This window comes from Myodes glareolus, chromosome 1 (genome assembly GCF_982192425.1).
Source record: "Myodes glareolus chromosome 1, mMyoGla1.1, whole genome shotgun sequence".
NCBI classification, from domain to species: Eukaryota; Metazoa; Chordata; class Mammalia; order Rodentia; family Cricetidae; genus Myodes; species Myodes glareolus.
The window spans coordinates 62,455,252-62,482,405 of record NC_142026.1 but is presented as its reverse complement, the minus strand read 5'-3'; the positions used below and the strand labels follow the sequence as shown (position 1 = coordinate 62,482,405).

At 50.5% G+C, this 27,154-nt stretch overlaps 1 protein-coding gene across 5 annotated transcripts; it reads left to right on the top strand.

Moving 5' to 3' along the window:
* The first annotated feature begins 1,002 nt into the window (after positions 1 to 1,002).
* On the top strand, positions 1,003 to 25,690 carry Xrcc1 (X-ray repair cross complementing 1). 5 transcript variants are annotated; one of them, XM_087908032.1, is made up of 17 exons: positions 1,003 to 1,190; positions 1,768 to 1,860; positions 12,042 to 12,158; positions 16,979 to 17,137; positions 17,711 to 17,785; positions 17,884 to 17,992; positions 18,356 to 18,465; positions 18,544 to 18,643; positions 18,808 to 19,066; positions 19,302 to 19,418; positions 21,615 to 21,708; positions 21,845 to 21,974; positions 22,373 to 22,427; positions 22,516 to 22,640; positions 23,715 to 23,805; positions 25,317 to 25,392; positions 25,497 to 25,690. In XM_087908032.1, the coding sequence occupies exons 1-17, from the start codon at positions 1,140 to 1,142 to the stop codon at positions 25,608 to 25,610; spliced, it is 1,875 nt and encodes a 624-aa protein (XP_087764158.1). In that variant the 5' UTR covers positions 1,003 to 1,139; the 3' UTR covers positions 25,611 to 25,690. The 5 variants fall into 5 exon arrangements, with proteins under 5 accessions (XP_087764158.1, XP_087764156.1, XP_087764151.1 ...); XM_087908030.1 differs by having other exon boundaries at positions 22,331 to 22,427; XM_087908025.1 differs by having other exon boundaries at positions 1,004 to 1,190; positions 17,881 to 17,992; positions 22,331 to 22,427.
* The last annotated feature ends 1,464 nt before the right edge of the window (positions 25,691 to 27,154 follow it).

The window sequence follows — 27,154 nt, the reverse complement described above, 5'->3', positions numbered from 1 at the left end:
GGTTGGGTCCTAACCTAGGAGCGCCCAGCATGTCTAGGCCCGTCTTGCGGAGGCCGGACGCCCTGTCAACTTTTCCTTTCCCTTTGGTGAGCCTGCCTCACACTCACTCTTCTGTATTAGAGCTGTGTACAGCTCCAACCCTTCCCAGGGATGTGCCCCTGGGTCTTGAGGGGACCGAACAGAAGAGAGCCTGTCAGCGGCCAGAGATGGGCGAGGATGGAGCCCAATGCTCACAGAGCATTGAGAAAGCGAGGCATTTGTGCGAGCATGCTAGCCTGTGCGCGCGAGCGCGTGTAGATGGTGCATAAGTTGTATTTAAGATCGTTCTCCCTCTTTTGGTGTAAGATCAAGAGCTAACATAGGTCTGAGAGCTCTCTGTCATCTATTCTCTCTCTCTCTCTCTCTCTCTCTCTCTCTCTCTCTGTGTGTGTGTGTGTGTGTGTGTGTAGGCGCGCGCGCGTGTGTGTTGGGAACATGTTTTGTGCTTTATTTAAGATCTTTTTTCCTTTCTTTTGGTCTCAGGCCAAGGGCTAAGAAAGGTCTGAGATCTCCGTCTTATCATCTGTCTGTCTGTCTCGGTGCGCGCGACTGTGTGTGCGCGCGCACGCGTCTGTCTGTCTGTCTGTCTGTCTGTGTTTTGAGCGAGAAGGGGAACACAGCGTGTCCACAACAGGTGGAGGGGATCATATAGCAAGCAGGATGCAGCCTCTGGGAAACTCTCAGCAAGCCCCGGCGTTTCTAAGGCTTCGGTTTGGTTGGTAACCGCATGGTCCAATGCGGAGCAAGTTTCACGTAAGACCCAATCACTGAGGCCGCTCCTGTTGCTAGGCTCCCAGAAAGCCGAGTCCCTACGTCATCGAGAAGCGAGGTCTGAGAGTGGTGGGATCAGAGAGAGGAGGGGCCGGAGGAAAAGCTTGTTGCTACCGGGACCCGGCGCCTCGCTCTGGCGAAATCTATCCGCGCATGCGCAGTGTCGACGCGCGCCGCGGCGCGCCGCGGTTTGAAAGGCCCGAGCCTCGCGCGCTTGCGCACTGAGTCCCGTGCTGGGTGCGCTCGCCCCTCAACCTTCTCCCGGGGCCCCCCTACTGGAAGGAACCCTTCTTCGTTCTGTGATCGGTAGCACGTCCACTGTTGTGGATATGCCGGAGATCAGCCTCCGCCACGTCGTGTCCTGCAGCAGCCAGGACACGGTGAGAGGCTGACGTGGGAGCGGCGGGAAGACAGGGGGCTTTTCTGAGGGAGGCTTGAGGATTTGGCAAGTGCGGAGGGGAACTTGGTGGCATTCCGAGGGGGCTGCGGGGTGGAGGCTGGACGTGCATCCGGTGGAGATGGGCAGGCAGGGGCAAGTTTGGGGGCACTGTGGAAGTCCCGGAGAAGTAAGGAAAAACGGGGTTCTGGGCAACTTCTAGCGGGGGAAACTGAGGAAAACTCGGGCAAGATGTGTCAGTGGTGGTGGGGGACTGGCAGGAAGTTAAGTGTGGAGAGTCGGCTAGCTTTTCGAAAATTATTTTACTTTCATTATTTTTTTCTCTTTCTCTTTTTTTCTTTTTGTTTTTGTGTTTTTTTTCAGGCAGGGTTTCTCTGTGTAGCCCTGGCTGTCACGTAACTGGCTCTGTAGACCAGGCTGGCTTTGAACTCACAGAGATCCTCCTGCCTCTGCCTCCCGAATGGGGCTAAAGGTGTCCGCCCCCACCGCCCAGCAAATTATTTTATTTTTCCAAATAAGCCTTATTTAACGAATCTCCACGTTTCTACTCTTGTCTGCAGACCCATTGTGCAGAAAACCTTCTCAAGGCCGACACGTACCGGAAGTGGCGTGCAGCCAAGGCAGGCGAGAAGACCATCTCTGTGGTCCTGCAGGTGATGCTGCCCTTTCCCACCTCCTCCTCCCAGGGCTGTGTGTCCCCGGGTCTCATTCCCCAGCCAGCTGGCTGTAGGTTGAGTCGTTTTCTCTTCCATGATAGAGAAAGTGCTTGCTCAACTAACTTGCCTGGAAAGTGGACAAGTTAAAATCCCATTAGTGTCTCCTTGGCAGAGGAAGAAGAGTCCAAGCCCAGAGATGACCAGGAGTCAGTGGGTGCTCCTGAGTAGGTTGATTCTCCCTCAGGGCCTCAATTTCCTCAGCTGGGACAGTGTTGGTCTATACTATGTTTCTTGTGCTGGCAGGACCATGAAGGGTGTCTAATAAATCAGTTTCATTACAAATGAGGGCAAAGTTGAAGGAGCTGATGACTCAAGCCTGGGATCCCAGTTGCTTGGGAAGTTGAGACAGGAGGATCACTAGTTTCAAGGTCAACCTGGACAACTTCGAATCTGCCTCAAAAATAAAAAGTAGTTAGCATCACAGGGACTACTAACGAAAGGATTAGGAATGCAGCTCAGCTGTACAGGGCTTGCCTGGAACACGTGAGACTCTTGATTCCATCCCTAGTACCATGAAATTAATAAGTGAATGAAGCAAGCCAGCTTTTTGGTTTGACTGTTCAGTTTTTGTTTTGTTTTGTTTTTGAAACAGGGTCTCTCTACAGAGTTCAGGCTGTCCTGGAACTCACTCAATAGACCAAGCTGGCCTCAAATTCAGAGATCTGCCTGCCTCTGCCTCCTGAGTGCTGGGATTAAGGTGTGAGCCACAACCACCTGGCTTTCTTTCTTTCATTTTCCTAAATTGGAGCTTATGTCTTGAACTCCTGATTCTTCTCTGTCCATCTGGGATGGAGGAATTTCAGGTAGATACCATCATGATTAGCATCTGTCTGTTCGCCATTCTTTCATTTAACTTACAGCACACATACACACACGTACATACATTCATACATATACACACAAAGTACTGAGGTTTGAATTGAAGGCCTAGTACAGGTCAAGCCTGGCTAACATGTTTCCGACTGTTTTTATTTTTAAAAGTTTTTTTGATTTCTTTTCTTTTTCTTTTTTTTTTTTTTTTTTTGGTTCTTTGAGACAGCTTTTGGCTATCTTGGACCTTGCTCTGTAGACCAGACTGGACTCCAACTCACAGAGATCCAACTCTCTCTGCCTCTTGAGTGCTGGGATAAAAGGCATGCATCACCACTGACCAACTAAATTTATTCTTTCTGACTGGTCTTTTATTTTAAATTTATATCTCAGTTTCGTTTGTGTGCATGTATATGAGCACACAAGTCCCATGGCATCATGCATGTGGAGGTCAGAGGACAATTTGTGGGAGTTGTTTTTCTCCTCCTAATGTGTGGGTTCTGGTTCTCTGAATCGAACTCTGGCCACCAGTCTCTCCCCTAGCCTGAAACTCATGATGTCCCCAGCCCCCAAGCAGATCCCCACACCTGGTCTTTGAGTGTGTTTTATAATGTTCTCATTGGAACCAAACCGCAGCTCTGCAGGTTTACTTGGGGAGGGTGTGGAGCATGTGTGACTTTTTTAAAGATGGGCTCAGTGTGCAGCGCAGCTTGGCCTCCAGCTCCCAGCACTCCCCTCTCCACTGCTTCTCAAGTACTGGGATCAAGACTAGTAATGTTTGTTTGGCCTAAGAGTCTGCTTCTAAAACTGGGCGTGGTGGCTCATGTCTTTAATCTTAATACGCCGGAGACAGAGGCAGGCCAGTCTCTGAGTTCAAGGCCACCTGGTCTACAGAGTGAATTCCAGAACAGCACCAGGACTGCACAGAGAAACCCTGTCTCAAATGACCACAAAAAAAAAAAAGTTTTTGAAAGGAAGAAGAAATGTGAGGAAGGCACTAGAGAGCTGACTCGGTGGCTGAGAGCACAAACTGCTCGCCTGAGGACCGAGTTCAGTTCTTAGCACCCACTGGTGACTCAGGACAGCCTGTAAATCCAGCTCCAGAGGACCTGATGCCGCTGGCCTCTGGGGACACACCTTCTTTCCATACACATATTAAAAATGGTAAAAATAATTTTTTTTGATTTTGATTTTCAAGACAGGCTTTCTCTGTGTAACAGCCCTGACTGTCCTGGAACTCATTCTGTAGACCTCACTGGCCTCTAACTCACAGAGATCTGTCTGCCTCGGCCTTCTGAATGCTGGGATTAAAGGTGTGCGCCCTGCCGCCTGACTGATAAAAATAATCTCTAAAAAATTGTTGGGAGAAGAGAATTAGATGCTCCTAAGCACCTGCCCATTGCCACTTGTGTGGTGGCCGTGTGTCTTACCCGAGTGTCATGGACGACAGCTAAGGCAGCCCACTCTTGAGTGTCAGTGCTTCTGACAGTTCTGTCGGTCTGTGTTGTTTCTGTGTGCACTGCTGAGCCAACCCCCCAGCCATCACCACAGCCCTTGTGCCCAGCTCACACACATTCCTTGGCCACATTCCTCCCTACTGAGTCGAGGGATACTAGGTGAAGGACTTTGGTGGGCACAGGCTTACCAGACTGTCACTAACACTGAATGTATTTGTGGCCTTTGCTTAGTAGTTCTGACTTACCACGAAGCCTTTTGAGGATTATAGAGAAGTTTAAACAAACAAACGTAGATCCGTGACATTTTCTGGCCAGTGTTAGATTTAAGCATCTCTTAAATCCCTAACCAGAGACTGGTAATGAGAACTAATGTCATGCACCATTATAACTTGCCAGTCAGCAGCCTACACACCTCACATGGCTCGATTCATTCCGTCCTCATAAAGCCCCATGACCTACAGACTGTCATTATCCCCATTTTACAGATAAAGAAACTGAGGCCTGGCTAAAATTATGCAACCGAGAGGCTGTCCTTTAAACTGTGTGAGAACCAGGTTGCTTACTATTTAGTTTGGGGATCTGGATTCAAATCCTAGCTCTCCCTCTTACTCACTCCAACCTCAGGCAAATGTCTTTCATCTCTCCAAATGTACCCATTGAGAATAAAGACACCCAAGGCTGGGGTGGCTGTAAAGCCTGGTGACATAATGTCTGCAGAGGTGTCTGTCAACATGTAGGAGTTGATATAAAGGGCGGTTTCATTATGGGATAGTGATTCCTCGGGCTGCTTACGATCAGGTGACATCCCCCTCACTCCCCTCTCCAGGAAATGATGTTCAGTTCTGTAAGAGTGCTTGGTGGGAACTGAAAGACTGGAGGCAGAAGACACAGGAAGGAGAGCTAGGGAGTCAGGTAAAGTGCAGGGCTGTTTGGAAAAGACTGAGACAGAATCCAGAGTGGAAGCAGCTTGGGAAGAGCATGTGTTTTCTTTGGGGTGTGACTGGGAGCTCTAAGAGGCTCCCTTGTTGGCTCAGTGGACCCCACTTGGTGGGGAGAGAACTGACTGACAAAGGTTGTCCTCTGACCTCCACATCACACGGCACGCGTGCTTTGAAGAAATGAGTGTCCAGCTGGAGAGGTGCTCCTTCAGAGGACCTGGGTGTGACTCCCAGCACCCACAACCTTTGTACAATTCCAAGGGATCAGATGCCCTTTCTGGCCTCTGAAGCACATGGTGCACAGACATACATGCAGGCAAAATACCCATGTACATAATAATTAAATGTAAAAGAAAATTTGGGCAGCAACTAGAAGTCCTATTGGGACCCGAGACAGAGGTGTAGACGTTGATGCTTGGAGTGGCTCATTCATCACTTCTCAGCTTTCGGCTGAGATCAAGTGTAGCATCATTTGTTCACTCATTCACTTATTCTACAAGTGTGTTAGGAACTTTCTGTAGTCGACACTGCAGTATTGGGTCTGTACGGCAGTGGGCAGCATGTGATGAAGGTGTTCACACCTGGAGCCTTGGCGTGTCGCTGGGCTGGAGAGCCTTCCTTGTGTACTGGCCTGGGTGTGAAGGGCTGGGGGAGAGCTTGCCTATTACACTCCAGGCCCTGAGTCTGGACCCTGTCACCCCATAAATTGGACACAGTGCTGCATGCCTGTCAACACAGTACTTGGGAGGGTCAGAAGTTCAAGGTCAGGCCAGGCGTTGGTGGCACAGGCCTTTAGGCACTCAGGAGGCAGAGGCAGGTGGATCTCTATGAGTTCAAGGCCAACCTGATCTACAAGAACTAGTTACGGGACAGGCTCCAAAGCTACAGAGAAATGCTGACGAAGAAGAAGAAGGCATTGGATCCCCTGGAAGCAGAGTTAGGGATGGTGGTTATAAGCTATGTGAGTGCTGGGAACCAAGCCCCAATCCTCTGCAAGAGCAGTAAATGCTGTTAACCACTAAGCCATCTCCAACCCCAGTGGTAACTTTTTTTTCCTGTGACAGGGTTTCTCTGTATCCCCTGGCTGTCCTAGAACTTGCTCTGTAGACCAGGCTAGCCTTGAACTACAGAGATATGCTTGCATCTGCCTCTTGAGTGCTGGGATTAAAGGTGTGCTTCACCACTGCCTGGCTAACCACTGGTGGCTCAACAAAGCAAAAAAATAATATTTTTTTTTGTAGAATCTCTCTACAGTGACTCTGTAAAGAGATAGAGTCACTCTACAGAGTGTCCTGATACTTGTCATGTAGACCAGGCTAGCCTCAAACTCATAGAATCCACCTCTGCCTCCAGAGTCCTGGGATTAAAGGTGTGAATCTTTCTTTTTAAAACTACATTTATTTAATATGTGTGTGTGTGTGCGCACACACGTGTACATTTGTAGAGGGCAGAGGACACCTTGCAGGAGCCACTTCTTTCCTTGCGCTGTGTGGGTTGTCAGACCAGCATCTTTGCTCACTGAGCCCTTTCTGTAGCCTGGAGTCTGGGAACTTTGAGCAGAGGAGGCTGTGCATCCACATGTCAGCAGGCTGCGTCCATCTGGCACATGAAAGATAGGCCAAGGAGGCCAGTGAGCAGAATAGGACCAGAGCTGATGGGGGAGGGTAGGAGCCTCACTACAGTCAAGGCCAGAAAAGGGCTGTTTGAGATGGGAGCCACCAGGGCCTCTGTAGAAGAAAGGATCCAACTTAGGTATGCACAGGCTCCTTGTTCCCTGTTGAGAATAAATGAGAGGGGATAAACAAGTGGTTAGATTCCATCACGTCAGAGACCTCTGGGAAAAATCCGATTGCACTTAGCACTTGCCAGTTCGTGGGTAACTCTGAGTTCTTCCAGCACTGGCTTTAGTTCCTTTGCAGGGACAAGGGAGAAGACAGTAGACCCTTGTGTGCTCTCCTACTTCCCTGGGTGTTCTCTGAGCACTGTTACACAACATTGGTATTGCTACATAGAGTTCAGCCCTCGCCTTGTGTCAGCTCCACACACCTCTTTTGTCAGCCGTGGCTACTCTGTGCCCAGCTGGTCACCTGCTTCCAGCCAGGGAGTTCAGTCTCTTTGCCGACCCCGCCTGTCCTGGAGGGGGTACTGGGACAGGTCCAGTTGGAACACTGGAGTATCACCTGAGTGTCAGTGGCATGCTGGAACACATCATGCTTACTTTGTTTTGTTAATTGTTGTTTGAGACAGGGTCTCGTTGTATAGCCCAGGCTGACCTCCAACTCTGAGCCTTTGCATTACAAGTGCTGGGAGTTAAGTCATGAGCTACTGCAGTTGCTGTGTTTTTTCCATATTTAAAACTTTTTTATTCTTTTATTTCTTAAGATTTACGTATTAATGTATGTGGGTGCTTTTCTGCATGTACAATTGCACACCAGAAGAGGACGTTGGATCCTATTATCTGGTTGTGAGCCACCAACTCAGGCCCTCTGGAAGAGCTGCCTTTGCTCTTAGTCACTGAGACGTCTTTCCAGAGCCCCTTGTTTTGTTTGGAGACAGAGTCTTGCTCTTTTTTTTTTTATTATTAATTATGTATACAAATATTCTGTCTGTATGTATGTCCGCAGGCCAGAAGAGGGCACCAGACCCCATTACAGATGGTTGTGAGCCACCATGTGGTTGCCGGGAATTGAACTCAGGACCTTTGGAAGAGCTGGCAATGCTCTTAACCTCTGAGCCATCTCTCCAGCCCAGGGTCTTGCTCTTTACTGCTGAGCCATTCCCTCAGCTCTTCACTTTTTGAGAAAGGCATTCACTGTGGGCAGCTCAGGCTGGCCTTGACTTGTGATCCTCTTGCCTCCAGACTGCTGAGATTATGGGTGTGTACCACTATCCTGATATTTGGTCCTAGTCTTAATTTGAGACAGGGTCTCACTCTCTACCTCAGGCTGGCCTGAAGCTTGTGGCTGTCCTACCTCATCCTGCTGTACTGCCTCCTGTATGCTAGGCCAGCATGTTCCCCACCATACCTTTTCCCAGTCCCCGTCTCTTTCTTTTTAACTACTGCACACAGGGCAGCTTTTGCACCAGCTGTCTCAGCTTTGCCCACTTTCTGTGGCCCATCTCATTGGCGTCATGCATCATGTCTACGTAGGAAAATTAGAAAAGTACAATGCAAATATAGGCTATGAGGTTGGGGCCATTTGTGCAGCCTACTTGGACGTGTACTGAGTTTGATCCCTAGCACTGTATTAACCCAGAAGAGAGGGAGTCAGGATCAAAACATTCAAGGACATTGCTGGCTACATAGGAAGCTTGAGGCCTCTATGGAATACATGAGACCCAGTGTTTAAAAAAAAAAAGTATATAAGCCCCAAGTGGTAGAACTCTGTAGTGCTTGCAAGACCCCCGGACATCCACAGCATGGGGGCAGGGGAGGCAACAATAAAAAAGCCCGGAGTCCAAGTGGTAGTTGTGGAGAGAGATGAAGCAGACTTGGGAATAGAGCAACCCTTATGGGAGGTGATGGTGCCACTTTGTTTGATCTGAAGCTCTGACGTCTGACTCTTGCTCAGAAAGAAGGCATGGGCAATGGCAAGATGTGGAGAGTTTCTGGTTCTGGGGTGGCTGGTGCGAAGGCCCTGAGCTGGAGGCCTCAGCCTTCTTGGATACGAGATGGGTCATTTAACTGGAGAAGAATGGTTGAGCATACAGGAAGTCAGCTGGACTCAGTGTCTAGAAGGTTCTATGCTGACCTCCATTCTCTCTGCGTGCAGTGCTGTGGGCCCAGGAACAGCGCTGTGGGTGACAGCTGGCTGTCTTTCTCTGGGCTTTGCCTGCACAGCTGTGGCACAGCCACTTCCTACCCGAGGCTGCTCGCCTGTGAAGAGGAAGCAATTGCAGCATCTGCATTGGCAGCCCTGGTGGAAGAGTAGGTTTTGCATTGTTTCCACTGTTAATGACGTGAGCACTCAGTTTTGCTTTGTTGTTTTATGTGGTGCTGGGTACTGGGCCCAGGGCCCTGTAGGCTAGACAAACACTCTGCCATTGACCTACATCCCAGCCCCGCTCTCTTTGAAACATGGCCTTGCTAAGTTACCCCATCTGCTCTTGAACGCACTCTGTGGCCCAGGCAGGCCTCGAACTATCTGGATTCACCTCCCAAGTAGCTGCGCTTACAGGCCCAGCTGGCCTTGGTTTTGTTTTGGGGCATCTTAGCTTTCTATGGGAGGGATATCACCATGACTTCCCCTTTTCAACTGAGGACACTCCCTCTCAGAAACAGTGCCTGGTTTAGAACGGCAAAGGTGGTCAGTGTCAGGTGGCAGTAGATAGGCAGTTGAAAAAGATGGACTTTATTTTTAAGTATGGTCTGAGGGTTAGGTGCATTTTAGTGCAGGTGCCTGCAGAGGCATCAGGTCCTTGGGGACCTAGGGTTATGTGAGGTTATGAACTTCCTGTGGGTTTGAGGAGCTCTGGTGATTGAGCTATCTCTGCAGCCCTGACCTTGAACTCCGATCCTCTTCGGGAAGTTCTCACCTGAGGGAAGGAGAGCAGGATGAACTCTTTATAAGTTTGAAGTTTTTACTGAGCCCCAGAGTTCCGGCTGGGAGCATGCACTCCCGTGATCACGTGTCTAAGAGGCCCCGAGCTGAGTGAGCAGGGCGTTGTAAAGGTAAAGCCATCTGTTAACATGGCTGTGATGGCTGCTAGCAAACGTGACAGGACATCTGCTTTAATAAGATTACGGCACAGCTGTGTCACCATGCAGAGCGATGGCCCATGAGTGCTGGTCTCTGTAGAGCGCTGTGCATACCTGACGGTCAGGCTGACCTCAGTATTCGCCTGAGGTTGGGTAGGAGTGAGAAAATGTGGTTTTCTCATTTCAGCGACTCAACATGCAGAGTGCTGAAATTACAGACATGCTCCACCATGTCTGTTTATGTGTTACTGGGGCTCGAACTCAGGGTTCCTGCATGCTAGACAAATGCTCCACCAACTGGATTACGTCTGAAGCCCAGGACTAGGCACCTTTGAGGGCTGTCATAACTTTTAGTGCTAGGACCTATAAAAGAGCCCAGACTGGACAGCGGAAATGCTGATCCTGACTGCCTACACCCACACACCTTTCTGTGTCTGCAGCCCTCAGGCTGAAGCCTCAGGTCCTTTGGTGAGAGTCTTCATAAACAGCTTTCTGTCAGTGAATAATGAGTATCCAGTAATGCTCCTGCTCTTAAATAATAGATTCAGTAGAAAGCTTGGGGCTTTTCTAGGTCAGCACCTGACAAAACCGCTCCAGTCAAAGGAAAACAGGCCAGGCAGAATGGCTCCTACCTGCAATCCAGCACCTGGGAAGTGGAGCCAGGGGCATCCCCACAAGTCCAAGGTGTGCTTGGGCCACAGAATGAGACCCTGTCTGTCGTGTCCCCCATCCCCACCCCCAACACACACACACTGAAAGAAAACTAAAAATTAGCGTGTGAAAATGGAGCTGTTGTAGTCCATGCTTGTTGTCTCAGCTTTTGGGTTTGTGTAGCATGGACTACAGTGACCATATTTCAGAAAATGGAAACAGGCCAGCGAGTTGGTTCATAGTAACAAGTACTCTTGTTGCCCTTTTTTTTGTTGTTGTTGTTGTTTGTTTTGTTTTGTAAGACAGGGTTTTTCTGTGTAACAACCCTGACTGCCCTGAAACTTGCTCTGTAGTCTAGGTTGGCCTTGAACTCAGAGAGTCCTGTCTCTGCCTCCTGAGTGCCCAGTGCTGGGGTTAAAGGCTACAGGCGGGTGCCATTGGCACTTGTTCTTTTAGAGAGCCAGGGTTTGATTATCAGCACCCAAATGGCAGCTCCCAGCTATCTAGCTCCAGTTCTGGAGGATCTGACACCCATTTCAGGCCTCTGCAGGGACTAGAGAAAGCACATGGACAGAGACTACATCCAGGCAAATTGCTCATGCGCATATGATAAAATAAACTTTTAAAAAAAGAAAAACTACAGCCTCATGTTTGACCTGGATGGTAGCCTTCAGGCTGTCTTAGAAAAATGGCTCCAGTCTCGACAGACTTTTCTGCACTTTAAAGAGCCATCTGCTGGGCAAAGGTGGTGCACACCTTTTACCCCAGGAGACAGAGGCAGGTGATCTCTGAGTTCAAGGCCAACTTGGTCTACAGAGGGAGTTCTAGGACAGCAGGATTACACAGAGAAACCCTGTCTCAAAAAACGAAACAAAACAAAAAAACCATCAACAAGAACCTCCAAAAACAAACAAAAAAAACTGATTCTCCTGCCATCACCTCCTAAATGCTGGACCTAAGTCCGACACCAAGCCCTCCAGAGCTTTTCCAGTGAAGGTAAGGTCACAGGAGTTACCAGTATTAAAGCAATGCCTGGCTGACAGCTGTTGGGTGCCTACTGTATGCTGTGACCTCCAGAGACTTAGTTATAGGGCAGATCCTTGACTTGATGAGCCCTCAGTTTATAGATGAGGAAGCAAGGGCACATAGCTAGAATTCCAGGGTAGGACTTGGTGACAAGCAGAACCCAAGGAGCCCCTGGCATGCATCAGTTTGCTCAGGAACCTCTATGTGTCCTTTGTATGACAACCCAGCTATACCTTTGGCTATTGCCACCGAGGAGAGCTCCATGACAGGCAGTGGTCGAGGTGGGGGTATGGAGATGCGTTGGTGAAGCAAGTGTATGGTGGGTATGGGCTGTGAGCATTAATTCAGTGAATTCTGCTCCATGTCCTGTCCCAGCCTGCCTATCAGGGACATAATGACATTGCTCAGTTCTGGTCCCCACTGACACATAGGTGACATTCCAGGCACATGGCAGCCCAGGTGGATATCATCTCTTTCTGTCCCCTGTTCCAAAGCAGGCCAGGGTGGAACTTACAGTGGCCTTTCTCTGCCCCACAGTTGGAGAAGGAGGAGCAGATACACAGCATAGACATTGGGAACGACGGCTCAGCCTTTGTAGAGGTGCTGGTGGGCAGCTCGGCTGGAGGGACCACAGCTGGTGAACAGGACTATGAGGTAAGCAGGGTTGGGAGACGCTGACATCCCCATATCTCCATCACTGTCCCCCATGCTTACCCAAGGGTCTACCTTCTGGAGGGTCCCAGGTGCTGAGGGGGTAGTAGGCACAGGATGTGGGGCTGATTGTCAGGGAAGGACTGGGCTGCCAGGTTGAATAGCAGCAAGAGGCTCTCTGGTTGTAAATTCTAGTTGCAACCTGAGCATGAAGCTGCTTTCGTCAGGTTGCCGAGTCTCTCATAGGTGGCCTGGGAACTGTGGTTCCACAATGTCCATCACCACTGGTAGCCTGTCTAGTTGAGACAAAATATGGTTCTTTGTGATTGATACTTTAACTTTTTACTTGTTTGAGATGGGTCTCTCCTTTTGCCCGGGCAGTTCCCCTGTCTCAGCCTCTCTCAGCTGGGACTGTAAGGTCCAGTCCACCAAGCCTCACAGGTCCTGTTTTTACTGGTGGAATTCAGTATAGCTCAGAGTATTAGCTTACTGGTTTACCAGTGAAATGATAGCGGGTAAAAATTAAACTTGCCTTGGTAGAACTGACAAGTCTAAGTCTAAGCCAGTTTCTACAAGATGTTTTCTTTCTGTGAAAATTAGTGTGTGTGTGTGTGTGTGTGTGTGTGTGTGTGTGTGTATGGTGGGAGGGTTCTGGGACTTCAGAGTTCCAATCATACCAGCCTTGGTCTTTACTGCACAGACTACATAGACAGTTGCGTGATGTGTTTTTCTAATTATTCTTTAACAATATAAACTTGGGAGTCAGATATCCGGGTAAGAACCTAAATGATCAGAGACATAGCGCAGAAGCAACAGTGACCTCCTCTCTCTCTCTTGTTTCTTCATCCAAAAGTAGCCGAGACCCTCTCTTAGCCCTACCCTACTAGTTCCTGTCTCTGTCGGTCCTCAATCCTCCAAAACTACTATGGTTAACTTTGGTCAGCTCCACCCTCTAATTCAAAGCAGATTTTTATTAGCAGCCTTGGAGGCATCAGAATGTGATCAGAATACCCCACAAGAGTTGTGCCTGCTACAAATAGAGACTCCCCTCCTTTTTTTTAAAGATAGGGTCTCATGTAGCCCAGACTGGTTTTGTATTCACTATGCAGCTGAGCCTGGCATTGAACCCCTGATCCTCCTGCCCCATCCGACTGAGTGACGGAATTGCAGGCATGTGCCACATGCCCACTGGTGTGTGTATGGGAATGCAGGGTCCTCCACATGTTAAACAAACAGTCTACCACTGAGTCACGCCCTATTTGCCAAGAATAAGGTTGTGTTTTCTGCTCTGCAAGATCCATTTTGCAGAATGATGGTGCCTGCACCAAAGCCATTTTTTATTCTCAAAATGATATGGTAAGTCAGTAGATTTTGGTATTAGTACAAAACAGTTCTTTGCGAAGCTAAAGAGCCGGGTCAGTGGTTAAGAGAGAGTACTGCTCTTCCCCTTGCAGAGCACCTGAGCTAGTTCTCAGCACCAGTGTCAGGCAGCTCACAGCCATCTGTAGCCCCAGCTCCAGGTGCTGCCACACTTGTAGGGTCCATAGGCTCCTACAGCCACACACCCATATTACAAGTAAAATAAATCCTTAAAAATTACTGCTTCTCTTTGCAAAACATAGATCAGAATTTACTTCATAATAGCAAAAATAGAATATGGTGCATTTTTTTTAGTTAAACTGTTCCATCTTGTGTGTGAGTGTTTATTCAGTGTTGCCCCTCTAGAAGGTGGTGTGGCCAGCGCAGGCCTTTGTTTTCTCAGGGTCTGGAGAAAACAATAGTAATACAAAATTTTGAATTGAACTTGTACTCAAATCTTAGGTTGATAAATGCTAGTCACAACGGAATCGAAGCTCAGAGGCTTAAAATGCTTGGTTTCCACATAGGAACTAGAGACAGCTGGAAGAGCAGAGAAAAGAGAAAACAGGGAGATGAGGATAGTCAGTCAAGGTTGCTTCCTCCTCCAGGTCAAGTCCAGAGCACACAGCCGCAGCACCATTTCCTGCAAAGTTGACATGCTTTTTCCTCCTCCATCCAGATTGTGCAGAGAGCTAGGCTTGGTGGTAATACCAGCTACTCTGGAGGATGAGGGATGATGTTTACAACTTCAAGGCCAGCTTGGGCTACTATGTAGAGTATTTGAGGACAGCCTGAGCAACGTGGCCAAAAGTTTCAAAATTAAAAACAAAAGAAAAATGGGGATGGCGTTGAAACTATAGATCTGTGGTGGAGTGCTTGCTTAGATGTCTTCAGTGGGAGCCAAGAGTGTCCCGGCGACACTGCCGTTTCTGTGTGCTTGTGCCTGTAGTTCCTTTGTCATCTGCCTCTCATAGCCATAGAGTACAGGGTTGGAAATAACCCTTGGACTAGGGATGTAGTCTCAGTGGTAGCTCTCCTGCCTAGAATCCCCCAGTGAGCTGCTGGGGGCATGGTTCAGTGGTGGAGAGCACTTGCCCAGTGTGTGTGAAGGCTTAGCCTTCATCCCCAGTAGAAGAAATTGTACAGAAGAGGTTCATCAGAGTTGGAGGTGGCCCAGACCAGAGAGTAGAAGGTTACCTTTGGAAACCTAAAGGCAGTGTGACAACCAGAGTGATCTCCCTTTCCAGCTAATAGAAAGAGAAGTTTGAGGGTCCTTGCCACTGAGTGTTAGTAGCGGTTCTTACTGCCAGTTGCATTTCCCTTCCTCATCCCCTCACTTTGTGAGAAATCCAGCCCTCCAGTTTAGTTCAGAATCTGGCCCACAGATGGAGTGGAGGCCAGTGAGTACTCTGATTATCTGTCTTCCTTGTTTCCTTTCCCTAATCAGAGCTGCGCACCAAGAGGCGTATTGTTATAGTCTCTTTTATGTCAGTAAATTATTTTTAATTTTAAATTTTACAGTATGTCAGAAAAGAAATGAAATTCAAAACAAAACAAACAACCAACCAAAGAACCAGCTGAACATTGCTTACAGGATCAGGAAGCAAATGGGTTCTCTCCTTAGGAAGAAAGGCCAACTTTAGGCAGACCCAGCTTCTATCTGACAGTTGGGTGTGTGGAGGGGCCTTGATTGATAGCTTTCTTTTGTGTTTGGCTCAGTGGTCAGAAGTGACTGTCATTCCATCAAGCATTAGTAGCTTTGGCAGTAGCTGGTACAGGAAATGGCATGGAAGAAATACCGTGACTCTCATCCCCTGGATTGCCCCCCCCATGCCTCTTCCCTCTTCCCGCTCCCTGCGTCCTCTGTCCCTCCCCGTGATTTTTTTGAATAAAGGTCTTTTGTAGCCCAGGTTTGTCCCAAACTTATTGTGCTACTAAGCCTGGCCTTGAACACTGACATGCTGCCAACACCCCAAGTGCCGGTGCCAGGTTTAGAGGGGTATGTCCCACTCCTGGCTCCCCAACCCGCTCCTTCGCTGACTTTGAACTTAGCTATGTTTAAGGGTGACCTTGCCCTCTGAACCTCCTGCCTCCACCTCAGATTCCAAGTGTTAGGACCACATCCAGTTTTCTGTTGTACAAGTGATTTCACTCCAGCTGCCTGTCTGAGGCAAACACCAGCTGAGCCACACCCTCCCCGTTTCCCCTCACTGTGTAGCTCAGACCTTCTTGATCTTGTGAGCTTCTTACCTCAGCCTCCTGTACTAGAATTACAGGGCTGCGTCCCCCCCCCCCCCCCACACACACAACCACCTGGCTGTCACCTCTCTTTAAGAAGAAAAGTCTTTCCCAGAACCCTTGAGCAACCTTTGTGTTTTGTCTGATTGGTCAGAGCTGTATCATGGTCCAGCCATTGGCAGAAAGGTGGGCTTGCTTGGACTAAAATCTGGATTTAGTCCATTGTGTTGGGCACATAGCTCTCTCTTTGTTCAGACCTAGTTGACCAATTTTGATTGTCATTTGTTCCTTCATCAATAAATCTGTAGCTGCATGTATTTCCTTGAAATCTATGTTTGTTTGTTTTTTGGGACCGGGTTGCTCTGTGTAGCTTTGGCTCTTCTGGAACTCACTCTGTAGACCAGGCTGGTCTCAAACTCAAAGATTCCCCCTGCCTCTGCCTCCTAAGTACTAGGATTAAAGGGGTGTACCACCATCGCCCAACTTGGCTTGTTTATTTTTCAAAACAAGGCTTCATGAAGTAGTTCAGATGGGGATGCCCATGTTCTTGCCTCTGTGGTAGCCCTGCCATGACCTGGAGCCAGAGGCCATGCCCATTATTTTTGTGGACAGAATTTAATGTAAGAATGTAGTTACCTACTGTTACTGTAAGATTGGGGTCTGATGAAGAAAAGGCAGGCAGTCACCCCTGGAGTGAGGAATAGAAGGCAGGTTGGAAGGATGGACACGTCTGTCACAGTGTAGAGGGGCCATGGGGCTGAAACACATCCTAAAGAGCAGGTGTGTCACCGAGAGAGGGGTTAGCATAGGATGCTGCAAGCTGGGTTCATCTGGTGTGGCTTAAGGATAGGGAGTAGAATGCCCATCACCTGCAGCTTGCAGCCTCTCTAGCTCCCCCTCTTGGCAGAGCCTAGTAAGGCACAGCTGGTCTTCAGAGATGTTTGCCACCCAAGCTGACTGCACAGGGCCACCCCTGCCTGTGTTGTGGGCAGGGAAACATCACTTAATAATTGGCGCTGCTCTCTCCATCTTGGGATTTGGGTCTCTTATTTTTGGCATCCTGTAATTCTCCCGGCCTTTGAGCTGGCTCAGCCATGCATTTTCCAGAGAGCGTTTGAATCCTGTGCCTTTCACTGAGACTCTTCTGCTGGGATTCCTTAGGGCATGTGGTCCTCCGTATTGTCATCTAGCTCTGTTCCTCACTCATGATGTTGTCTCCTACCTAGGTCCTTCTGGTCACCTCCTCTTTCATGTCCCCTTCTGAGAGTCGAAGTGGCTCAAACCCCAACCGCGTTCGTTTCTTTGGACCTGACAAGTTAGTCCGGGCTGCAGCAGAGAAGCGCTGGGATCGTGTTAAAATTGTGTGCAGCCAGCCATACAGCAAGGTACCTTAGTGCAGAAGCAGAGAAACGGTCCAGGGAAGGGGGTGCCCGAGGAGCCCATCTTGAGTCTGGAGAGCTGGGAGTAGTGGACAGCTGCTGCCCCTGTCAGATTGTGATCTCTGTTCCCAGAGGTTTGAGGTCCTCCAGTGACAAGCACCTTAGTTCTCTGGAGGGAGTGTTAGAAGGTGAATGGAGGCCCATTAGTGTTTAATCTCTGTCACCATCACACTGGAGCCCGGAACTCAGGTGCCTACCTTCTAGTTCTGCATCCAGACAACAGAGGAGCCAAGAGCCCTGAGCAGTTCTGCATCCCAGAAGTGGCTCCAGACAGAGATAGAGCATGCGGAAGTGGACTCGCTGCCCACAACCTGACTTCCATTTACAGTGAAGGTGAAAGAGGCACTGCAGGCCGAGGGCTGAGCCCTGATCTTGTCTACAGTTAGGGCTCAGTGAGGTTTAATGTTATCATCACAGTCACCTCCCTGGGCACCTGCTACAGCTGAACTAGCAAGGGCTTCCTTCCTTGAAGGGACATGAGAGCCTAGCTCTGTCCTACCCAGAATCTTCCCATTCCAGGACTCACCCTATGGCCTGAGTTTTGTGAGGTTTCACAGCCCTCCAGACAAAGAGGAGGTGGAGGCTCCATCCCAGGTAAGCAGCACCTGTTACCCCCAGAGCCTGCTCCCTGCCTCTCCACCCCTGCCTGCCAGCAGCTTTCCCGCAGCACTGACCTTGCGGGATCTTAGAAGGTGACAGTGACCAAGCTCGGCCAGTTCCGTGTGAAAGAGGAGGATGACAGTGCCAATTCCCTAAAACCAGGGGCTCTCTTCTTCGGTCGCATCAACAAGATGTCTTCAGGTGCGTGGGGCTCGAGCTGACAGAGTGCTCACTTAGCATGGAGCCCTGGCTTCAGCACAGGGGAGGAGATGAGGCAGGAGGTCCTTCTTGGGTAGGAAGAAAGTTTGAGTTCAGCATAGACTGAATGGTACCTGACTTGTCTTAACAAAAGGAAGCCTAAATGCTGAGGGGCGTGGCTAGATTCCTGGGTCTGGGGTGATGCTGTCTAGGGAGGAAGGCTGGAGCCTGGCCTGCTGAGTCTGAGGAGGAAGGTCTAGACCCTGGGTCCCCTCTGGGTGTGGGAGTGACAGGATACCTGGTGAGAGGTGCTGAAGTGTCTTTGGCCCTGCCTTCTTATCTTCGGTTCACTGTCTCCCTCTGTAGCCTCTGCTAGCGACCCAGCGGGACCCAGCTATGCAGCAGCTACACTACAGGCCTCGAACGCAGGCTCCCCGGCCTCTCCGGTCTCCAAGGCTTTGGGTAGCTCATCGAAGGTGAGGTCATCAGACACTGGGGTATGGGGAATGAGAAAAGCTAAAAGCCTCAGCCCATCCCTGTCTCCTCAACCTCAGGAGTCTCCCAAAGGGAAGAGGAAACTAGACTTGAACCCAGAAGACAGAAAGCCTCCCAGCAAACCTTCAGCAGGGCCACCTGCCCTCAAGAGACCCAAACGTAAGCAATATGGCTTCCTTAAGTCTGCAGAGACACAGGCTTGTGTGTGTCATAAGGAAAGGGCTGGGGGTCTTGACTCCGCCATCTAAGAAGGGTAGTGGGGAGCTGGTGCTGGGTGCATAGCCCCAGGGATACCACTGAACTTCTCTTCTTTGACTCCACAGTGCCTGTTCCTAGTCGCTCCCCAGCTGGAGCCCCAGCCTCTGCCCCAGCACAGAAGGCGGTCCCAGGAAAGCCCCAGGGAGAAGGCTCTGAGCCCAGGGTAGCCCGAGCTGGCCCCCAGGAGCTGGGAAAGATTCTCCAGGGTGTGGTGGTGGTGCTCAGTGGCTTCCAAAACCCCTTCCGCTCAGAGCTGCGGGACAAAGCCCTGGAGCTGGGGGCCAAGTATCGGCCAGACTGGACTCCGGACAGCACACATCTCATGTAGGCCTCTGTCCCTCCGTGCCACCCACCCCATTCCCTGTGTTTCCCAGCACACCCTCTTGCTTTCACTCTGTCCCTCCCTGCTTTCTTCTGTGTCTGTCTTTGTCTCCTTAGTTCTCTGGAGGCTGCCTGACTTTCTCTGCTTTCTTGCCTCCCTCCCTTAGCCCCATTTCTTTCTCACCTGCCCCATTTGTTGGTCCGATTACGTCTGATATCCCTATATTGCACTCCCCAGCTGTGCCTTTGCCAACACTCCCAAGTACAGTCAGGTCCTGGGCCTCGGAGGCCGTATTGTGCGGAAAGAGTGGGTGCTGGACTGCTACCGGATGCGGCGCCGGCTGCCCTCCCGCAGGTAAGGCCTCACTATGCCCCCAACCAGGCAGCTCACACACCTACTCTCAGCCCAGAGCTGGGCGATGCAGAACCTGGGGCCGGCTAGGCAAGCTCAGATGATCTCCACCAGCATGAACTGGTTTCAGTGAGAGGTGTAGGGCCGGCAGATGGTGGGTCACAGATTCTGTGACAACTGTATTCTATAGAAGGGAAAGGACACTGCAGGTTGCTGCTGTTCAGAACTGGTCATGAAGCCTCCACTGGGTGCCAGGCAGAGCTATCACTGAAAGGAGGATCTGGACGTTGAGCCCTGCACTAACCGCTAACCGTCTCTCACTCCAGTGTCAGAACTGTTAGGACCCAGCTCGGGGAGCTCAGGAAGGCCGCAGAAAAGCAGGGACAGGCAGCCATTTCCATCCCCCTGAGGATGCTGTGGGAAGTGGAAGACCACTGGACTACCTACAGCAGGAGAAAGGGAGACTTTTGAGCTGGAGAAGAGCGGTCGGATCCAAGGGCTGAGGACTGGGACGAGACTTGGGTCACAGGATGTCACTTAAGTGTGTTCAGAAGTAGGGCGCAACCTGGCATACTGTGTCAGCAGGACCAAGGCAGGAAGGAGGCTTTGGACTCCACATTGCGTGTGGTATCCACGCCCCTGGGATATCTAGCTTCAGCATCGATCACCGCTGCAGTGATTGCCCTGAACAAATGTGAGGGTGTAATAGTTACCTAGTGTGTCAGAGTGAGGCCTGGTTTCAGCACACACACACACACACACAGAGTCACACACGCATGCATGCATGCATGTACACACACACACAATACTGAGGATCAAAATTCTAAAGATGGTTGGGGCTGGAGAGATGGTTCAGTGGTTAAGAGCACTGGTTGTTCTCCCAGAGGACCTGGGTTCAATTTCCAGTGCCCACAACTGTCTGTAACTCTAGTCTCAGAGTATCCGATGACTTCTTCTAGTCATTGTGGACACCAGGCACACATATGATGTTCAGCCATACATGCAGGAAAACATTGATACATATAAAATAGAAATAAGTAAATCTTTAAAAATATGCATATACACAAGTTGCTTATATAAAACCGCAGAGTGTTTACATAAAAAGTGCATATCTTTCCACATACTTAAAAAAAATGTATTACTATTTAATGATGTGTGTGACTATATATCTGTGTGGGGGTATGCATGTGTGTGTTCAGGTACCTGAGGAGGCCAATGGTGTCAGATCCCTTAAAACTGGAGGCAGTTGTGAGCCACCGAATGTGAGTGCTGGAAATCAAACTTGGGTCCTCTGTGAGCAGTACAAACTTTAACCATTGAACCATTTCTCCAGCCTCACACGTGTGTGTGTGTGTGTGTGTGTGTGTGTGTGTGTGTGTGTGTTGCTAGGAACTGAACCTGAACTGAACCCAAGGCTTCCCAAATGCTAAGCAAATGCTAAGCCACACCCCAACCCCTCACTGGCGGATTCTAGACAAGGACTCTACCACTGGGCCGCACCCCAGCCCCTCACTGGGGGATTCTAGGCAGGGGCTCTACCACTGGGCCACACCCCAGCCCCTCACTGGGGGATTCTAGGCAGGGGCTCTACCACTGTGCTGTATCCCTAGTCTTCCTTTCAGGTTTTATTTTGAGGGAGGTCTCACTAAGTTACCTAGGCTGAACTTGAGTTCACTCTGTAGCCCAGGCAAGCCTTGCACTTCCAGTCCTCCAGTCCTCCTGCTTCAGCCTCCCGAGTAGTAGGATTGCAGACAGCCCGCCAGGCCAGGCTCCTCTCACATTCTAAATCCTCTCTAGATGGTTTGTAACCAGCACTGTGTAGGTGCCATGTGAGACCTCACACGGTGTTGTTGGCGGGTAATTAGCAAGTCTGTGAATGGTTAGTGCAGACACCGCTTTTCTCTGGGATTGACTGAGTGTACAGGTGCAAAGACCCCAGATTCAGAGTTCCACTTGAGATCTCCCCTACTGCTCGCCATCCTCCTCTGAGTCTCCAAGGGAAGACCGGCTCCCATTCCTCTGTCCTCTCTCAATGGGACAGATCTTCCCCAAGAGGGAAAGAGTCTGTGGGTGGCTGAGCTGCCTGGCATGCTGTGGACCCCTCTGGTGCTGGGGAGGGGGCAGGGACAGTGGATTCCTACTGCCCCCCCCCCCCCCAGTTCTTTCTTATTCAGTGCCTAAGGCCGGTTTCTCCCCTAGGTACCTCATGGCAGGTCTTGGCTCCAGCAGTGAGGACGAGGGGGATTCTCACAGTGAGAGCGCTGAAGATGAAACTCCCAAGCTTCCCCATAAGGTCTGATGCCCCTACCAGTCCAGGAGGTCTGCTGGGAGCTGTCCAGGCTGTGCTACCTCGGCCTCCCGCTTCTGCCCCCTCCTGGTTGTCCACAGCCTCACACTGCCCCTGAACTCACCCAGCCCTCCTTCCTCAGCGGCCCCAGGCCAAAGCCAAGACCCAGGCAGCAGGACCCAGCTCACCAAAAAGACCACCAACTCCAAAAGAGACCAAAGCACCCTCACCAGGACCCCAGGACAATAGTGACACTGAGGGGGAACAGTCAGGTTAGAGTTTGAGTGAGGGGGAGGTCAGTATTCTATTTCTGTGGGGAGGAGAGGTGGGTCTGGAGCCTGGGTCTGAGGGAGGAGGGCTGGGCCTGGAGCCCTGGTTCTGAGGGAGGAGGATTGGGGTCTGGAACCCTGAGTCTGAGGGAGGAGGATTGGGGTGTGGAGCCCTGGGTCTGAGGGAGGAGGGGTGGGGCTGAACTCCTGGGTCTGGGGGAGAAGGACTTGGGTATAGATTTCTGGATCTGAGGGGGGAAGGGCTGTATCCAGATGAATGGGTTGAAGGAGAGGGCAGCTGAGGTTGAGTTCACCATCCCTGGCTGTGTTCTCGGGTGCCATCCTGAGGCTGCTACCAGACTTCCAGAAAACAAGCTTGTTGACTGAGTTGCTACTGGCAGAAGGACAGGACAATGGGGCGGAAGATTCCGGGGACACGGAGGATGAGCTGAGGAGGTAGGCTGGGTTGGGTAGGTGCGGCCTAGCCTTGGGTGTAGGTATCTGCTCCCTGAGTGCTCACCCTTCACAACCCTTGACCTTCCAGGGTGGCCAAGCAGAGGGAGCAGAAGCAACCCCCAGCTCCAGGGGAGAATGGCGAGGACCCGTATGCTGGCTCCACAGACGAGAATACAGACAACGAGGCTGACCTGCCAATTCCAGAGCTGCCAGGTTGGGGATCCCTGACTTCTGCGTGTCACTGCTGTGTCCTACCCCACCTGCTCCCTGACTCCCTGCCTTAGTGCTCCCCTTCCAGGGGCTCCCTCATCACCTGCTGCTGCCGAAAGCTTCCTGCTCTCACCAGTGTGACCTTACTGTGTGGTGACCCTCCAATCTGAGCGAACTCAAGACTCCCAACCCTGCCACCAAACTCAGCTCTCCTGACTGTGCTGCTGCTCATGGCATCTGAGAGCTGGGCACACTGTTTAGCACTCAGCTAGAGAACTTTGAAGATAGAGCCAGAAGACAGGAAAAACTGCAGGGTGTGGAAGGGTATCTGACCCTCCTGGAGTCAAGAATAGGAGAACTGGGTATGGTAGCATATGCCTGAATTCCAGCACTCAGGAGCCCAGACCAACCTGGACTACTAAGACCTTTGTAAAAGGAAGGGGAGGGGGTAGGGCTGGAGAGATGGCTCAAAGGTTAAGAACACTAGCTATTCTTTCAGAGGTCATGAGTTCAATTCCCAGCAACCACATGGTGTTTTCCAGGTACCTATAATGAGATCTGGTGCCCTCTTCTGGCATACAGGCATGCAGAACACTATATACATAGTAAATAAGTAAATCTGGAAAAAAAAAGAAAAAGGAAGGAGCGGTAGGAGGGCAGGAGAGAAGAAAAGGGGAGGTTGAGTCACTGTAAGGGAAAGTACTCTGAACCCCCAAAGCTCCTAGAATGAGGACAGTGAGTGAGTGACCTGGGAAGTCACGTGAAGATGGAAAGGAAATCAGCTCAGAGGCCAGAAAAACAGCTGAAGTGAAGTGTGGCTGCCTCTGGGCCACCCTGGGCCAAGCCAGCGAGGTGGCTGTGGCCTGACCGTAAGGACACTGTGGCTGTGTGTCTCAGCTTCTCTCTGCTGGCTTGCTTGGGGCTAGATGAGAATTTCCTAGTCTCGGTTCCCACTCTGTGAGCACCTCATCCTCGACTAGGCACCTCCACCTTCCTCTCTGCTCCCAAGTACTCAGCAGTCCTGGTCAATGCCTGGGATTTAGGGCCTCATGTTTTGTTTTCTCATCTCTCCCACAGACTTCTTCCAGGGCAAGCACTTCTTCCTGTATGGGGAGTTCCCTGGGGACGAGAGGAGGAAGCTCATCCGATATGTGACCGCTTTCAATGGGTCAGTTGTGGGTTGGTGGTGGGTCCACGGGCAAGCTGGCAACTTGACTAGAGGATGTGGGCTGTAGGATGATGATGTGAGTGTGCCCAACGGGGTGAACCCTGTCCACTGTGCCGCGTGGTGTAGTAAAGGGAGCTGCGGGCCGCTTCCCGTCTCCCACCTCCTGGCCACCTGGCTAGCTTATACCCCAAAATAACAACACACAAATTGTATTCATTTAATCACTGCCTGGCCCATTAGCTCTAGCCTCTTATTGGCTAACTCTCACGTCATTTCTAGAGTTTTGGAAGTTGCTTACTTCTTGTTTACTTAGGTAATATTATATTTTTCTGGAGTCTTTGATGGAGTTAAAGAATGGATAGTTATAGTTTTTCTTTGTTATGATAGAAGATAAAATAGATATAAATAATGTAACTAATTCTTGCTTGATAACTGTTTTGTTATATGTAATTTTACTATGTTAAAGTCTTCCATTTTGTTTAAACAGAAAAAGGGGAAATGGTGTAGGAGGGTCTTCTTTCTATGTGTTGCTTTCATTGGTTAAATAAAGAGACTGCCTTGGCCTTTTGATAGGACAGCAGCTTAGATAGGCAGAGTAGACAGAACAGAATGCTAGGAGAGAGGAGGCAGAGACAGAGAGCCGCCATGGAGCTAGCTGCCAGGTTAGACATGCTAAATCTTTCCCAGTAAGCCACGACTTCGTGGTGACATACAGATTATTAGAAATGGGTTGAATCAAGATGTGAGAGTTATCCAATAAGAGGCTAGAGCTTGGGCTGGAGAGATGGCTCAGAGGTTAAGAGCATTGCCTGCTCTTCCAAAGGTCCTGAGTTCAATTCCCAGCGTCCACATGGTGGCTCACAACCATCTGTAATGGGGTCTGGTGCCCTCTTCTACCCTGTAGACATACACACAGACAGAATATTGTGTACATAATAAATAAATATTTAAAAAAAGAACATCATAAAACAGTTTTTTAAAAAAAGAGGCTAGAGCTAATGGGCCAGGTAGTGTTTAAATGAATACAATTTGTGTGTTGTTATTTCGGGGTATAAGCTAGCCAGGTGGCCGGGAGCCGGGTGGTGGGAAGTGGACCGCCACTCCTTTTACTACAGGTGGCCCTGGAGGACTGCTCTTCGTCCACCCCTTCTGAGAGGGTTAGCACTGTGGGCATTGCTTGTGTGACTTGTCGGGGCTGCTGTGTGAGGGACCGGCAGCTCCAGGGGGCAGAGGTCAAGCTGTATGCCAGGCTCCAAAAAAAAAGCAGGAAAGAAAGAGAAAGAAAAGGCAGAGATAAGACAGTGCCCACTGCAATGGAGAACATCTATGTCTGTGTTGAAGGCCACTGTGCCATGGTGTCCTCCTCAAGCAGAGTTGGGCTTTAAAGATACTTTTAATACCGATCTCAGCAAGAGAGACAAGGGAAAGGCGGTGCTTTAGCGGACAGTGCGACACTCCCGAGAGTGTGGGCAGGCCGCTCACAGCCCTCCCCCCCACCTCCTCCCCCACAGCGAGCTTGAGGACTACATGAGCGACCGTGTCCAGTTCGTTATCACAGCCCAGGAGTGGGACCCCACCTTTGAGGAGGTGAGCCCTGGGTCGGGCTGGGGGCAGAGATGGGGAACCCCAGCCCACTTTCGAGTTGCCTCTGTCCTGTGATACTCTATCCCATGTGAACCCCTCTCCCCCAGGCCCTGATGGACAACCCTTCCCTGGCGTTTGTCCGGCCCCGGTGGATCTACAGTTGTAATGAAAAGCAGAAGTTACTCCCCCATCAACTCTATGGAGTGGTGCCCCAGGCCTGAGTGTACACACCTATATGCGTGTGTACACGTGTGCACACATGAGTTTAATAAAGACTTTGTTTGGCACAGTTGTTCTCTCAGGAGGCTCCAGCTCAGGTTCTGTCTAGTTCAGCTTGTGCTCTTTCTCTCCGATGACCCTGGCCTAGGGTCTGGGAAGAGGTGAGTGGGGCCCTTCCACCAGAGGTCTGCTAAGAAATAGCTCTCTCCCAGATGGCTCTGTGCTGCCAGGAGGCAGGAGTTGGAACTCTGCCACTCTGCGCTGCCTCCCAGCTTGCTCTGCGCCATCATGTCGGGTGTTCCTCTGGGCTTGAGCTGGAGGCATGGGCACTCATAGCATGTGCCGGCTTCCCAGGTTCCAGTGTGGCATTGCCAGTGTGGTTTCCGTACAACTCGGGAGGCACAGGGTGGGGGTGGGGGAGGAATGCTGTTCTCATCAAGTCACCCAAAACCTGGAGGCCCCTTCAAGGCTCCATGGTGAAGGTGGGAATGGAGCAGAGCCGTTAAGGGATCAAGCCCGAGGGAAGGGGGTGGTGGGGGCAAAAGCCAGTGGCGGGAGTAGCCTATGGCTGCTTACAGGGAAGGGCTCTGGGTCCTCAGGTACCAGCCATTGTGGTTGCCACAGGTGGCCATTTAATATGAAGGAATAGTGGAATATGGCCCTGTTCATGAAGATAGAGGCAGGAGGATTGCTAAGCATTAGAGCACATAAGGTGCATTGTGAGACCTTACCCCACACACACACTCAAAAAAAAAAAAAAAAAAAAAGAATAGGGAGGGAGAGAAAAGGCAGGCAGGGAGGTCGACTTCAGATCCTCTGTCACAGGGTCACAAATTTCAAAACACTCTGGGGAAAGTTCTTTTGGATGGGGCTGTCCAGGAGGGCTGTGAACTCCAGGCTGAGGAGTTTGGACTTTCTGGGGTGGAGCCAGAAGGGGCTTTAAGCAGGACAAAGGCCAGAGTCAGTCAGGGTTGTCGAGACCTGGTCCTTGGACATACCAGGCCCTTTCCTAGCTTTAACCAGCCAAGGGTTATTGATCTTCTCTGCCCTCGGCTGTTTCCTGGCCAGGTCACACTGGTCCTGTTCTGGGGCTCTGTGTACTTGGTCAGTGGGTCAGTGGCTCACCCATTCCAACTGCACTCCTGGTACTGCAATCAGGGCCACAGACTCAGCAGCTTGAGACTTGTTCCCCAGCACTCGGGGTCTGGGCTCAGATCAGTGTCACTGGAGCAGGCCTTTGGAGAGGCTCCAGACCCAGCTTGCTTGCTTTTCTAGCTTATAGGGGCTGGCACAGTCCCTCTGTTTGAGGGTGGCTGGGACTAGTTGCATCTTTCCACCCTATATCACTGTGCCCATGACTCCTGCGTCCCTGTCTTACAAAGACCCTGTGATGAGCCACATGGGGTGGTGCACATCCATTGTCACAGTGCTTAGGACATAGAAGCAAGAGGATCAGTAGTTTAAGGTCATCCTTGGCTACATAGGAAGTTTGGAGCCAACCTGGATGACATGAGACTGTCTCAGTGAACTTTAAAAAAATCCAGTT